General features: G+C 42.9%; 1 protein-coding gene across 1 annotated transcript; it reads left to right on the top strand.

The window, feature by feature from the left end:
- Positions 1-354: 354 nt before the first annotated feature.
- LOC124706320 (3-hydroxyisobutyryl-CoA hydrolase 1-like) lies at positions 355-7665 on the top strand. Its single transcript, XM_047237979.1, has 14 exons — positions 355-468; positions 1808-1888; positions 2124-2192; positions 2995-3058; positions 3247-3326; positions 3404-3487; positions 3940-4024; positions 4514-4599; positions 4787-4908; positions 5443-5503; positions 5584-5682; positions 7023-7124; positions 7198-7239; positions 7348-7665. The coding sequence occupies exons 1-14, from the start codon at positions 436-438 to the stop codon at positions 7483-7485; spliced, it is 1146 nt and encodes a 381-aa protein (XP_047093935.1). The 5' UTR covers positions 355-435; the 3' UTR covers positions 7486-7665.
- The last annotated feature ends 8451 nt before the right edge of the window (positions 7666-16116 follow it).

The following is a 16116-nucleotide window of genomic DNA, read 5'->3' as shown; positions in this document are numbered from 1 at the left end:
CACGTCTAGATCCAATCCCAACAAAACGAACGAGGCCTTAGGGTTCTTTTCGTGAAACCAAGTTTACTACACTTTAGAGAAACCCTTATAGGTGGTTTTAGTTCAAATTTGATTTAATTTGAACTAAAACCTTCACACTTACTACGGATCAGAGTAATATCTTTTTTTTTCTTTTAAAAATTCTGATCTGCAAACTGCAATTCGCTGACATTTCCATGATCGGACGCTGTTCATTTTCGCAGGGTAGGCACGGTTGACGTTGAGTCGTTGACCCACAAGTCAGTGCGGGAGGGTCTTTCTTCCGTCTCGAAACTGGCAACCCAGTCGTGGTGATCCCTTTCCTGGCTGCGGGATTGTCCCCTCATCGCGTCCAACTAAACTGACTCCCACAGCTCCAGCCGCGCTTCGCTCCGCCAGGACCACCAACCGGACGAGATGGCCTCACCGGCGACCGCCGACTCCGACCAGGTCCGCCGCTCCTCCCCCTCCCCCGATTCCTCTCCCCGCTCGGTCTCAATCCGTTCGGTTGCACATGGATCACGCGATCCCAATCCCGTCCTACTGGTGCCGCTTCATTCGTTTCCAGTTTTCCGTCCACGACATCTCGCTTGACTGACGCGTCTGTGCTCGGTCGGGTGGCTTAGCTTCGTAGTCTCTATAGCGCTAATCAGGGACGGATCCAGGAATTTAACTTTGGATGTTCAAATTTCAACCATCAAAAAGCATGAGGTTAAAAACTGAAAATGGTCCACACCTTCGCCCCATAAGTCGGCCATTGTAGCAACAATATCTCAAAGAGTTGAAAAACATGCAAAAATGTAAAGAAAATACAATGCAACAATAATCTAGCCTAGCTTGGAAGGCCGTCTGTCCAACTCTAGACGCCGCCTGGTCCGGCTTCCCTGCACTCCTACGTACCGTTGTCGGCGTATCGGCTTTCTTCTTTCCCTCCTCTACCTAGCCCGGCGCCGGCGACATTGGAGCAATGGGGTAACATGCCGTAACTCTTTTCTCTTTCAAGCATAGGTTTGTCTCTGCTTTGCCATCACTCGATCTGAACTTATTGCTTTCGGCTAGTTGGCAATGCCATCTACAATTAAGTGTACTTCTACCTTTGGTCATAAGTCAAACTTTTTAAAATCTAGCTAACTTTGTAGAAAAGAGTAACAATATATGTGACATCAAAGCGGTATATTATGAAACTATATCTTAAATTTTTAATGTCATAAATGATATTATGTTTTCTTATAAGGTTAGAAGTACACTTATTTGTGGGCAGGGAGTATTTGCTAATTCAAGATTTGGTCTCAATTTGGAAGAGAAAGTGTGAGATAGATTGAGAATTTTTTGGGTGTTCATCTGCACACCCATGAGCCATGGTGGATCCGTCCATGGTGCTAATGTGAGTTTTGATTGTTCTCTGGCCCTATTTAGCTCAAAAATTCAACGGATCTTATTTTCTTGTCCAGTCAAGGAATGCTTGGTCAAAATGAAGAGCTCGAACCGTGCCTTAGTTCATAATCAACAAATAGTGTAGCATCCTTGAGTGGGTTTGGTTCTGTGTCTGTATCTACTTTGATTGGTCTATACTGGTTCTAGAATGCTCAATAGGTTTCGGAGGGTTTTTCATGATTTTTGCGGGCAACTATGGTGTGTTGTTCCTGACAATAATTGATCCCATTATCAAATGTATTCCCTCTTTTAGGATATCCATCCTTCTCTGATGATGTCTTGCACTGAACTTTCATCTGTTAAGTACCTCTGATTGATTTCACCAGAAAATGTTTTTCCGCACTCTTCTTACCAGGTGCTGGTGGAAGCAAATGGCTCTACACGGACATTGATCTTGAATAGGCCAAGGCAGCTGAATGCCCTCTCCTCTGCAATGGTATGTCTGCAAGAGTGATTTAATGAGAACTTTACTACTACTTCCTCCGTAAATAAGTGACTCGGATTTGTGTAGATTAGTATGTATCTACACACTTTAACGCGTCTAGATGCATGCGAATCTAGACAAATCCGAGTCACTTATTTCCGGACGGAGGGAGTACTAGGTCATATGGCAATAGTAACCACACTTTGTTTCAAAGGTTGAGGTGAAATCTTTTGCTTTTATCTTTTAGGTTACAGGACTCATGAAGTGTTTCACTTCTTACGAGGAAGACAATGCAGTTAAACTGTTGATTGTGAAGGTAATGGATAGCACTGCTTGTCTATTATCATCTAGTATTTGTTTCAGTTCTTAAATATAGCCTCTGCGTTTCTTGTTTTTTCGGGTGCTGTGATATGTGGTTACCCTGTGAATATTTGCGTGCTGTCTATTAACATGTAACTAGAAATATAAATTACTCAATAACACAGCAATAAGTAACTATGAGCATCAGTTACCGAATCATTTTTCCTGAAATCAAGCAGTAAGTAATAATTTGCTGTGCTTAGTCTGCTTTGGAGCACTCCTTGCCAGTGGCAGTGCTAGACCCACAACCCTGTGATGTCAATCCACTCAAACTCCTTGTAGCTGTAATATTGCATGGAGTTTTTTTTGTATGAATGTCAATTATAGGTGTCTTAAACAAGTTGTGTTATCAATGCACTCAAACTCCTTCTAATTGTACTATTGTATGAAGCTTTTTTATGAATGCCATTTTTTAGAAGTGTTTTAAACAGTTGGCATCCTAACCTGTGTGTAGAGCTGCCACTACTCGCTGGTTTGAATTGTTGACTCTAGTAAAACAATTATGGCGCTCCTGATATTTGTTGCGGCACCTTGCAGTCATTTTTCCATTCATACTCCTTGCTGATTTGAAGCATGAATTATTGGCTTCTTGTAACAATTTTCACATTTAGTACTCGGGATGATCTTTATTTTCTGTTGCTATTGGTATTTGTGCTCATTCTGTTTTTATTTCCTGCAATCCTTATGTTAGCTCTCTGAGATCAATATAGTTTCCCCTTATCCATGTTTCTCATGGGATTCAATCTTCACTTTTTTAGGGGAATGGAAGAGCATTTTGTGCTGGAGGTGATGTTGCTGAAGTTGCCCAGTCTGTAAATAAGGGTACTTTCTGCTTAAGCTTGTATCAATAATATCCGACTATCTAAAGCTGATTACTTTCAGCTTTTTTGCTTTGACATCTGTCACCTTTATTTGTCCAATACAAATTCAAACCAATAACATTTAGCATATATATTTATTTATCGTTAAGCCAGACATTTGATTAACTTTACTATGTTCTCTGAAACCAGATAGCTGGAAATATGGTGCTGATTTTTTCCGTACTGAATTTTTGTTAAACTATATCATTGCAACTTATAGCAAACCACAGGTGAGCTGCATCCTTCGAAAGTCATTCTCCATGTAATCATTCTTGTCACTACTAAATGCTACAACATTCAATTGTAGGTTTCTCTGCTTACTGGAATTGTCATGGGTGGAGGTGCTGGTGTTTCTATACACGGAAGGTTTCGGGTTGCCACAGAGAACACGGTATATTCTATGGATCAAACTCAAATGGAATTTTGCTTCGCTTGTTGCTTATATAGTTACATCTGTTAATTGGGGCTGTAGTTGGAGTGTCACGAGGCAGCTTCAGATCTGCTTATTTGGGGTTCTCGCACATTGTGTTGAGTTTTTATGTAATGATGGCATATTATGTTATTTGAGTTCAGTCTCTCAATTTTATTTTATGATGGTACTATATGCATGTACACTCATATGCTATACTGTCTACTGGTGCTGGTGTTGCACCACAATGCCTACATGTCAGATAATATATTATGGAGATTGTAATCAGCTTGCCTGCTATTGTGCTCTGTCTCTGTTAGTGCTAGTTTTATACTTAGGAGTATGTGTGCTATTTTGCTTTGTGCATTTTATGGATAACTAGCACGCTTCCATGTACAAAAATGTGTGTTGATCTATTTTGAATTTTTATGCAGGTTTTCGCAATGCCAGAAACCGCATTAGGACTCTTTCCGGACATAGGGGCTTCTTATTTTCTTTCTAGACTACCTGGGTTCTATGGTGAATTTTTTCTCACACCTTTGTTATTCAAATGATTTTTTCACACATGTCTGTACCAATTTGCTCTGCGTTGATTTTACTTTCCCCTGCCGAGTAATTTTCATAGGTCACCCTTAAAATAACTCTGTTGAATGGTGCTGGATATTATTCACATCCATGGGCAGTTATGCATCCCTGAATGCTCTCTAACAATTTTTAGTGGACCATGTGCTTATTTTATTTTTAACAATGGTGTTTACTATGTGTAAAATCCCAATTATGAAAGACATATGGTTCACGTAGCAATGGGAGTATTATCAGTTTATCACATAAAGAATAAAATTTAAATCCTCATGCTGAATGGTTGTGGAAATATATGTTTCCAAAGTTCTGAATGTCTGTTCAATATTAGGGATCAATGGTCAATTGGCTATACACCCTATTTAGTTGATTGGAGAACTATCTTGGGAGACAATTTTTCTCTAAATTGTCAATGACGTCTTTATCCAGGAGAATATGTTGGTCTTACTGGTGCAAGATTGGATGGTGCGGAAATGCTTGCATGTGGCCTGGCAACTCATTTTGTCCATTTGAATGTAGGTTTGCTAATAATTTAAATTTAGTGCTTTGTGCATCACTATGTGCTTGTTTCTTACGTCCTTTGAAATTTGAGCAATGCTCGGTGCATTGTTGATCTACCATCTACAAATACTTAATATCAGTTGACCTACATCTTTTCAGTGTGTGCTAGCATTACTCTAATTCCTAGTACATTTTTTCCAGAGGATGTCGTTGCTTGAAGAATCACTTAAAAAGGTGGACGCTTCTGATCCATTTGCTATATGTGAAATTATTGATCAATTTTCACAACAGCCATCCCTGAAAGGAAGTAGTGCTCTGAATAGGTGAGAGGGCAAGTGTACTTTATACTATTGATGAAGAAAAGAGAAACTGTTTTACTCCTGCTCTTTCCCATGCATACATGAGAATTCCCTGACATATTTTGGCAATATGTCAAGAAAAATTTCACACAAGCTTACGTATTATCTTACTCATATTGTGTGGCTGTATTGGTCAAAAGATATGAAGCTGCTTGTATCTTTAGCGGCTCTGTGGCTTTGCAATCGGTTAGCTTGTATGTCCATGATGTTCCCTAACATTCTGTTCGAAATGATGTAAGATAACGCTGCCCAGATAGATTGTTTAAGCTTTGCTTTTGTTATTTTTAAAATTTGGTCCTAAGGCCCATAGTAGATGCTAGCCGAAGTGCCAAAGTCCATGTTTGTGTGCAGTTTAGGTCATATACTGCATGGAATTATTCTGATTTCTCAGATAACTGTTTTACTATGAGATGCATGCATGATCCATTGATGCTCTGACCAATTATCTCCTGATTCCTCTTTGCCACTTCCTTTCTTTTTTCGTTTTTGTGCTCCAAGGCTGGAAATCGTCAACAAATGCTTCTCCAAAAGAACAGTCGAAGAAATCATATCCGCTCTTGTGAGTTTCTATGGAATTAATTGTGGCTTTTGTGGGCTTATGTGTTTTTTTTCTGCTAAATTTGGTACCTATCATGTCAGGAACAAGAAGCTCCAAGTGTGGCTGGTGAATGGGTTACTGTCGCAATTCAATCATTACGGAAGGCTTCTCCTACTAGTCTGAAAATCTCTCTCGCATCGGTATCTCTCAAGCATTTACTGAACATTATCCTCGTAATGCAATTCGGTTGTTTAATTGTTTTGGCATGCTATGCTATTCGCTAGTAATAAATGCTTGTTTAGATCATTTGACCCTTGAATAGTTCCATATACTGAATATCTCTATTGTTGTTAGGACTATCGATGTAGTTGTGGTAGGCACGGGATTTGAGACCTGGACTCTTGAGGTTCAGACCATGCACAATGGATCACTCCTGTAACTATTTGTCTCATGGATCAGTTATGAGTACAGACATTTGAGCTTCAAAAGTCCACTTGAAATTGTTGGTGTGCGGTCGCGCTGTGTAGTATTTGGTTCTCCGTAGTCTGCACAACTATCGATATATATCAACTAGATAGTGGGTAACTCAAATGCGGGTTGCACGCGAAAGCCATATTGCATGCTGCAAATTCCAAATTTTTTTAAAAATACTGCTTTCTTACATGTTACAAAAACACAAGAGATAAGTGAATAATATTGGATACAATTCACCAGTCTTATTTGCACATGACACAAATGGTCATATTTTTGTAAAATTTTGCAGGTTAACAAGATACGGCATAACCTTCATCCAACTTTTTTTTCACTCGAAAATATTCACATATTTTGCATTGGTTGTGTATAAACTGCTTTTGTACTCCATATATATGTTCTTTTTTTTTTGAACTACACTGACCACCAACTTTTTTTTGGTGTTATAGTGTTGTGTGTCAAAATTTCAAGTGGGGTCAGCTTACCTTTAACTGGGTCCAGTCTTATCCCTCCTTCCACCTGCTCTGTCACCTACCCCATCTCCACTTCCTTTTCTTGCATTCATTCCTGTTAAAAGAAAATTCTTGCCAACTTATGGACAGCAACAGCTGGTGCCATTTTCTCAGATAGTCTCTCGACACTGTTTCGGATATTCCCATCCACAGGGACTTCCTCAACCTTATGATCTTGTACTAATGTTCTAGTTGGTAGGAGCCAAATCGAAGGGTTTTACAGTGACAATACCCGAGGCCACCAAGATGAAAATATTTGCCATCTAGAGCCTATTCCAGTCAGATAGATCTCTGTGTATAAGGTCTCGTGGTCTGTCTTGGACCAACTCAATCCGAATCGGGATGTCAAACCGCCAGCTATCACTATCACCAGCTTTTGCACATGGAAAAGTATTTGGGTTTGCACGAAACACCAGTACAAAAAGTCTTAGTTTACATTAGAATTCATGAGTTAGGACGAACCTATTTGATCAACGCCTGAAGCAAGTTTTCTGTCTTATCATGCACATTCCAAGCTAACTGATGTCTAATTTTTTTCTCTGTGCTTGCGGTTTCAGATAAGGGAAGGGAGACTGCAAACTGTCGGCGAATGCTTGCGTCGAGAATACAGAATGGTTTGCCATGTTATGCGCGGTGACTTCAGCAGAGATTTCTTTGAGGTAACGTCGACATCTGCATCAGTGGTCTTGTTTATTCGAGATCAATATATCTAAAATCCAATTACGACTGCAGGGATGCAGGGCTATACTAGTAGACAAAGATCGAAACCCAAAGGTCATGTTACTTCATATTTATACTGAACCTCAGTAAATTTATTAGACTCTTTGTTTCGTGCGGCATGCCATCTCAACTGAATCCTATTGGTGTTTTTGTTAACTGCAGTGGATGCCACCAAGCCTTGGTCAGGTCCACGATGGGGTCGTTGAGAAATATTTCTCCAAGGTTGATGATCCACATTGGGAAGATCTGAACCTACCCCCTAGACTGTCCCATGGAAGAAGAATTGCTCCCAAGCTTTGATTGAAGTTTCGTGTGGAGGATTCAAATGAAAGCATCCACGGTGGTCCCAAATGAACATGAAATAAATCGAAACTACATCTGTAGATTAACTGCTATTACCACCCACAGAGGTCTGTTAAAAGTAGAAGAAAGTTGTAACTGTTTGGAAGTCTATAATCCCTGGCTGCGGTTCCTCTCAAATGGTGATGCTTAGCTGCCGGCTGTCACGTTGCACGGTTCAGTAGTAGTGTTTGTTCAGCACTTCAGCTTCAGCCCACTGGGAAAAGGCCGCCTAGGCCCTCTGATGGCGTCCTAATTGCAGGGAAGCCCTAGCTCTTGCTGAAGACTTTCTCTCTAAATAAAAAAGCTCTTGCTGAAGACTTGGAGTGTAAGCAAAGTTAGCATTAGCTCGGTTTAAGGAATTCTTCAAGATATAGCAGGCGGTTCTGGAGGTTCCAATGCATATGTGGTTAAAGAGGTTGCTGCGGTTCGATTCATCCATGAAAGAAGGCAACGCGTTGTTGATGCTCACAATTTAATCCGAGCATCTGGCTCTCTCGATCCGGGCCGAGAAATTAAACCGACCCCTATGCTCAGTTTTGAACATTATTAATTAACAAAGTTGGGATGGTTTATCTAAAAAGCAGATTGAACATCTTTTTTTTGTATGTCTTATAATAAGATTAGATTACGTTACGCTGCAAATGTCCAGCTCACTGAGGCACTATAATAAGACCCTCGTTGCCTTTCTTTAGGAGTCTTTGTAAGTATAAAACAAAACAGTTGACATGTCTTGGTCGGACAACTTGATGATATTTTATGGCTTCAAACCGCTGGAGGAAACAAAACAAATACTGTACTTGTAGCTGAATGGAGACCGTCCATCGCTTTCCTCGCTTCCAACCACTCCTTTCTTTTTCTTCTCTATATCCAGCACACAATACAAACTAGGAAGTAAAATATTGGTCATACGAATACGTTACTCTGCTTCGTATCATATGATTCAGTCAAGATCTCTCCCCCTCGCTCTAGCTAGCGTGCGTGCATGCGTGGACACCTCATGAACGATACCTTTTTAATCTTTCTATCTTTACAGATGGTCATGGAGAATCTCTTTGACTATCTTTATTGCGCATTTCTTGGGCTGGCTAGGCCTGGAGCACTAAGGCAGGCCGAAGGCCTGGATACATTTCCCAATAAATATCACAGTTTTTCTTTTCTCTTCCAAATCTCATTCACTTTGTCTGAACCATTAGATCTTCGTTCGATAGTGGCTACCCATAGTGGGAATAACACAAATACTAACATAGATCCGTATCTTGTATATGATACTAGTCTAAGTTACTCCATACTATGACTAATCTAAGTTCCTCTTTCCTCCTCCAAAATTGCTGCACCCAAATCATGTTCTTCATCCTTTCCGTGCCACCGACCAACCCCTTATACTGGATGTTCCACGTGGCCAGCAGTGCTACTGCTCCCGTCTCATTGTCCTCCCTCAATGAACCAAACCGACTCTGCCGTTGGTATGTCACCGCTCGGGCCCTCGAAAACTACAAAACAATGATTGTCTCTGGCCAAGGTTGCTTCCTAACCTACGCTGGCGTCCTCATCTCCATATCGAGTGTCACCTTGACCAGACCCATAACTTTTCCTCGCCGTCTCGGGCTCGGATCGGTTCAACATAGTCTCATAGTCTCATGGACCATGGACATAGAGGGCAGCATGCACAACACATGATGGGCTAGAATTTGCAAAAAAAAAATCCAGTCAATTGTGACATAGAAAACCTCCAAATTTAAACTGGTTTTATCTTTAAACTTCAATTTCTTTTCCATCTGTAGTATTACATCTTTTCCAAAAAATGTAAGGCTTTTAAGAAAGTAAAATATGTTAAATAATCAATCGATCATAATTTTCTTGTGGGCAAACTAACCTATAAAGACTCGTTTGATTCATCATGGTATAGGAATAGGAAATATATAGGATGGTGATGCGCTGTCTTCTACTCGAATCCCATGAGAAGACGCCTCTTTGATTGTAGTGAATGGCTTTTTTTGATCTGACATAATGCTATTTTTCTTTGAAACTAATTTACAATACAAGATTCTTTTGAGATTAGTTCCCATGAGATATGATCTCACGAAACAACCAGCTTCTGCAGAAAAAAAATGCTGTAAAATCTCAATCCTACTGAAAATCAAAGTAGGCCTGATTCTTTTTCTTTTCGGACAAACTAATCAATGACTCCAACTGGTCATAGTGGTAAGTATCATGTAGTAGTATCATGCATATGATACTTTTGTATGATACTATCTCTATAGTGGTTAGTATCATGAAGTAGTATCATAGTCATGCTATATTTATTGTTTTTTAGAATCTCAATGCAATTTGTGCACAAGATTTGTTTGGCATTAACTTTTTCTCGTGACATGCGCTATGATACAGTATCTACATGTTACTCTAATCTCATCTCTCCTCCTTAATTAGTTGCCACATTAGCATTTTTGTGGGACCAATATGCATGATACTAGCTATGATACTAGCACTAAGGCTGACCATAGTGGGTAGTATCATATGGTAGTATCATGTATATGATACTTTTGTATGATACTAGATCCATAATGCATAGTATCATAGACTAGTATCATAGTTTTGATGTATTAATTGATTTGTAGAATCCCAATACAAATTTGTGTACAAGATTTATTTGATACTAACTTTTCTCGTGATGTGCGCTATGATACAGTATCTACCTATAATACTCCAATCTTCTCTCTCATCCATAATTATCTGCCACATCAGCATTTTTGGTGGAGCTAGGATACATGATACTAGCTATGATACTAGCACTATGACTAGCCTAAGGCTAGCCTAGCCATGTGTACGTGAGCAGTAGGAACGAACGCATGAGTGCATGCAATACATGCGCCGATCCAATTAATTAAACTAAACCCAACCACTAGCAGCCCCACATGAGACTAAATTAATCTGTATCTAATTCCTGCTCCGCGCCGAAAATTTCCCCATCTTTCACTCTCAGCGCATGGCCCCTTCTCTTAATTAACTTCGATGTTACTGTCACGCATCGGTCACCACTGTTTCCTAATTAACTGCTTAGTAGGGAGCACACGATGCGTGGAGCGTGCAGAAGCTGCACGCATAAAATGTGCAGAGCTATGATATGAACAATGTGGTACTGTGTAGCAGGCTGTGGCAACACGTATTACGTACAGTAGTTTGGGATGCAGCTGCTTGGTTAATTGGTTTGGATCAATTAAATAGAATGGATAGTATCCCGAGTACGTATGATTTCTTGAGCGGGTCATGGACTAATTATAGAGTACTTCTTCTGTCCATTAAAGTTGTCTTCTATTTATCTAAATTTTGATGCATCTACATACTATCTAGTATGTAGATTTAAATAAATTTCTAACCCTATGTTTTTGGCGCCAGACCAAAGTAATGTTCGTCCCGAAATATTATCTATCCCGATAATTTTGATATACCAAAGTAATTTTGATACATCCAAATTTAAATAAATTTATTATAATTTTCAGGAGACAGAGGAAATATTATCTATCCCGAAGAATCTATTTCTAACCCTATGTTTTTGGCGCCAGACCAAAGTAATGTTCGTCAGCATCATGGACAGTCTGTGCGAAAGTGGGTTGGCGCCACAACAGACGGCGCCGAAGTGAGGTTGGCGTCAAACCTAACAAGTCATTTTCTACGTAATTACTTGGCGCCGATCTGTACAACTTTAAGTACATGGCCAAATTCTGAAATTCCTTCCGGATCTAGAAGAGACGTTAGTTTTACCAGGATCAAATTTGTCAAGAAATATGTCGATTCGTATAACCTACTCGTAAGACACGCTCTTCGGGGGGACCTGCCCGGCCGCCGCGCCGACTCGTGTGGGAGGCCAGTGCATGACCCGATGGATCGCACTGAACTGAAGACTGACTTTCGGAGTCGTCGTCGACGTCGTCTCTCAGACCTCGGGCATGCAAATGCAACGCATGCACAGTTTCACACGCATCGGGTGAGCTAGAGCGGTGGGTGGAGCTTTGAGCGGTTCAGACGCGCGTGACGTGCCTTGCATGGACGTACGTATGCTCTGACGTGTTAATCTGCACGTACGAAATTTGTTGCGCGCCCTGACTTTCTTGAACTAGCAGTGGTACTTTCTCCGTTAGGATTGGAAGACCGGCATGTATCTCTACATCTTCAATTTGTCTAGTAAGAAGATAGTATAAATTGTTCATCATAAAATTATATCATTAGAAAACAGAACATTCAAACTTTCTAATGATACGTGTATTATAAGTATATATTTTGTATTATGTTGATTAAATTTACGACCTAACGATACGTAACCGTTTTATAGTCTCTAACGAAGGGAGTAGTACGTACCTATAGAGGCGATCCATGAACTTAAGACAGTCAACAATATCGATCCACGCCCGGGTCAATTTGCAATAAAATTTGTACCACTCCCTTTGATCCATTACACTTTGTCGCTGATATGAGTGAATGGATAGATACACATGATTGAACGGCAAGTATTATAAATCAGAGGTAGTACAACCTTTTAGCATATACTCTCCTCGTTAGAGTTTTAAAACTGTTAGTAACTAGGAAATAAAAGCCTCCTTCATTTATTGCCTCCTTCATTTATTGCCTTCAGTTTATTTTTTCATCTTTTTTCTCTCATGTATGTAAACTATTAATCCATGCATTAATTAATGACGAAGCACTGACTATTTTCTCTCCTTTTCCTTTTCTTCTGCGGGGAGGGTTTTACTACGTACTTCCTCCTTTCAAAAATAGAATACTTGTAGTTCTTGATTAAAGTCAAACCTTGTAACTTTAACAAACTATATAGAAAAAATGTTAACACTTCTAGTCTTAAACCAATATTTGTTAGAACGATCGTGAACTATACATTTGTATTGTGTACATTTGGTATCCTAGATGTTTATGTTTTTTCTATATAGTTCGACAAACTTCAAGTATAAACTATATGCATTCTTCTATTTTAAAAAGTGAGTACTATACTAGGTTGCGTATAAGCATGCATTTCCGGATGCCTCTTTGTACTCTACTAACTACAGCTATCTGTGCTACTGGTGCACTCTGTCTAGCATTATCTAGCTCTAGTCCGAGACCGTGACTCCCCATCTGCGTAGCATAGTGCTACTGCTAGAGTACTAGGAGTACTACCAAGTACCAACAAATCCCATCCGCTTAATGGAGGATCTATCACTCGGCTTAATGACCGACGCCGAATCGAGTCAAATCGAATCAATTAATTGTCATATCAATAAGCAAGACGTACGACTCCAGCTAACCTTCCTCGATCATACAGTACTCCCGATTAATAAAAATCGTCAAAATGGTGGTTTAGAATGAGGTTTTGCATACTTAGTCTCGATTTGATTAATTGGTCAACTAGCCGGCCACCATCAGGAGAGCTAGCAGGTAGCAGCCATGTGGTATATGCCGGTATGCATGTGTGGATTTTGTATCCTCTGCTTTTGCTGACCGACCTGTCAAACAAGCTTGTTTTAGTTTTTGGTCGACCCAATGCATGCCATGCCGGGTCTTAGGTTTTTTGTTTGTTTGTTTGTTTGGCCCAACAACCCCCCGTCGTTAGGAAATTTAGAATTTCATGCATGGATTCACTTGATGGTCGTTTGAGTTCCGACGATGTGGCAGAGGAGTATACATAGGGGAAGGTGATGTTCAGCCGATCTAGGTTTACCATGACATATGCAGGCATGATGGTCCAACGAGGTTTAGATCAGATCGTCGTTTTGAACCGAGAATTACTTAGTTAGGTGATGGTGTAGAGTCTTCGTCAGAGTTCATGTTGCAACTTATGACTAGCACGGCAGCGGGGCTCCTCTGCTCCCTCGCACGGTGGCGGCGGCGCGGGTCTTCGCGGCCGGTGAGGGCGTCGTGCGGGTAGGGCGCGGCGGCGAGGTTGCCCTGCAACAGCGCGGCTACTACGCGGCTCCGGCGTGCTCGCGGCGGCGACGGTTCTCCGGCGCGGCCTTCTGCGGGCGACGCGAGCTTGGTGGTGCGGCGGGCCGGTGGAGTCTGGGCGCGTTGCGGTTGAGGCCTGGTGCGGCAGGGCGCGGCCGGCGGCTGCGTCCGCCCTCCCCGTCACGGAGGTCCATGGCGAGGTGCTGGGTAGTGTGGCCAGATCTCGATCTGGTCGTCTCGAGTCGGGCCGAGGCAGGGGCCTGCGCCCCATTCGAGCCCACCTACCTCCGCCCCGGATCCGCGGGCTCCCGCGGCCTTGGGGGCTGCCGGTTGCCGATCCGGATGGTGGTGATCTCCTCGGTGCGGCGGCGGTGCGGCGGCGATGCGGCTGTGGTTTTGGTTGGGCTCTCTGGCCGCCGCGCTTGCGGGCCGGGCGAGGGCCCCGGGCTTTGACCCATTCCATCTCCGGTTTCGGCGTGCTCGGCGGCCATGGGGGCCGTCGGTTTGCGGCTCTGGTTTCTCGCGTGGCGGCGTTTCCCGTCTCCTCTCTCGTTCGTCGGTGCTCTGAGCTGGGACGCCGGGGCGGCGGCCCTGGAAGGTGGGAGTCATGTTGGTTGGCGGGCGAGCCAATGACTCTGGTGCTGGCTGGTGACCACGGCCGTGAGGGCGGCGTGGTGGTCGGCGAGTTGAGTGTTGTGGGGTAGAGGAGGGTGATCTTGCCAAAGGGAAACCTTTGCCCCTTGGGGCCACGATGGCGGCGTCCGCGGACGGCGTTCCCTGGCTGAAGGCGCCGTGAGGCAAATCTTCGTCCTTCTACTTCCTCCGGGTGAAAACCCAAGATCCTCGGATCGGGCGGTGGCGGCACTCCGGTGTCGTACTCTTCTTGAAGACACTGTCTTGGAGCCCACAGCACAAGGCTCACCGAAGGTTGCGACGGAGGTGATTCTTCGGCGATCTTTGGCAAGGCTTCCTCCGTGCCCTTCCCTTGTCGAGCTTCCTTGGCGCTGTTGTTCGGTTTGTGAGCATCGTGGGTCGGTCCCCGGTGGTGGTCGGCCTCCGGTGGCGTTTCTGCGACGGAGGAGTGTTGTTGAGGCGTGATGGCGTGTATTTCACACGTTCGTTGGGGAACCCCAAGAGGAAGGTATGATGCGCACAGCAGCAAGTTTTCTCTCAGAAAGAAACCAAGGTTTATCGAACCAGGAGGAGCCAAGAAGCACGTTGAAGGTTGATGGCGGCGGGATGTAGTGCGGCGCAACACCGGGGATTCCGGCGCCAACGTGGAACCTGCACAACACAACCAAAGTACTTTGCCCCAACGAAACGGTGAGGTTGTCAATCTCACCGGCTTGCTGTAACAAAGGATTAACCGTATTGTGTGGAATATGATTGTTTGCGAGAGAAAACGATGAAACGAGTATTGCGACAGATTTGTATTTCGAGTATTAAAGAATGGACCGGGGTCCACAGTTCACTAGAGGTGTCTCTCCCATAAGATAAAAGCATGTTGGGTGAACAAATTACGGTCGGACAATTGACAAATAGAGAGGGCATAACAATGCACATACATGTCATGATAAGTACGGTGAGATTTAATTGGGCATTACGACAAAGTACATAGACCGCCATCCAATCGCATCTATGCCTAAAAAGTCCACCTTCGAGGTTATCGTCCGAACCCCTTCCAGTATTAAGTTGCAAAGCAACAGACAATTGCATTAAGTATGGTGCGTAATGTAATCAATAACTACATCCTCGGACATAGCATCAATGTTTTATCCCTAGTGGCAACAGCACAAAACCTTAGAACTTTCTCGTCCATCGTCCCAGGTGTCAATGCGAGGCATGAACCCACTATCGAGCATAAATACTCCCTCTTGGAGTTAAGAGTAAAAACTTGGCCGAGCCTCTACTAATAACGGAGAGCATGCAAGATCATAAACAACACATATGTAATAACTTGATAATTAACATAACATGGTATTCTCTATCCATCGGATCCCGACAAACACAACATAGAGTATTACGGATAGATGATCTTGATCATGTTAGGCAGCTCACAAGATCCAACAATGAAGCACAATGAGGAGAAGACAACCATCTAGCTACTGCTATGGACCCATAGTCCAGGGGTGAACTACTCACTCATCACTCCGGAGGCGACCATGGCGGTGTAGAGTCCTCCGGGAGATGAATCCCCTCTCCGGCAGGGTGCCGGAGGAGATCTCCGAGAATCCCCCGAGATGGGATTGGCGGCGGCGGCGTCTCTGGAAGGTTTTCCGTATCGTGGTTTTTCGCATCAGGGGTTTCGCGACGGAGGCTTTAAGTAGGCGGAAGGGCGGAGTCGGAGGGCTGACGAGGGGCCCACACCATAGGGCGGCGCGGGCCCCTCCTTGGCCGCGCCGCCTTGTGGTTTGGCCACCTCGTGGCCCCACTTCGTATGCTCTTCGGTCTTCTGGAAGGTTCGTGGCAAAATAGGACCCTGGGTCTTTGTTTCGTCCAATTCCGAGAATATTTCGTTACTAGGATTTCGAAACCAAAAACAGCAGAAAACGACAAGCGGCACTTCGGCATCTTGTTAATAGGTTAGTTCCAGAAAATGCACGAATATGACATAAAGTGTGCATAAAACATGTAGGTATCATCAATAATATGGCATAGAAC

Source organism: Lolium rigidum, chromosome 4 (assembly GCF_022539505.1).
Source record: "Lolium rigidum isolate FL_2022 chromosome 4, APGP_CSIRO_Lrig_0.1, whole genome shotgun sequence".
Taxonomy (NCBI): domain Eukaryota; kingdom Viridiplantae; phylum Streptophyta; class Magnoliopsida; order Poales; family Poaceae; genus Lolium; species Lolium rigidum.
This window is presented reverse-complemented; position numbering and strand designations above follow the sequence as displayed.

Bases quoted from the DNA above. Each gene is read 5' to 3' on its own strand.
- LOC124706320 (XM_047237979.1), top strand. From the start codon at position 436: ATGGCCTCACCGGCGACCGCCGACTCCGACCAG. The intron at 5,504-5,583 runs GTGAGTTTCTAT...CTATCATGTCAG, and splicing joins AAGAAATCATATCCGCTCTT to GAACAAGAAGCTCCAAGTGT. The intron at 7,125-7,197 runs GTAACGTCGACA...TTACGACTGCAG, and splicing joins TCAGCAGAGATTTCTTTGAG to GGATGCAGGGCTATACTAGT.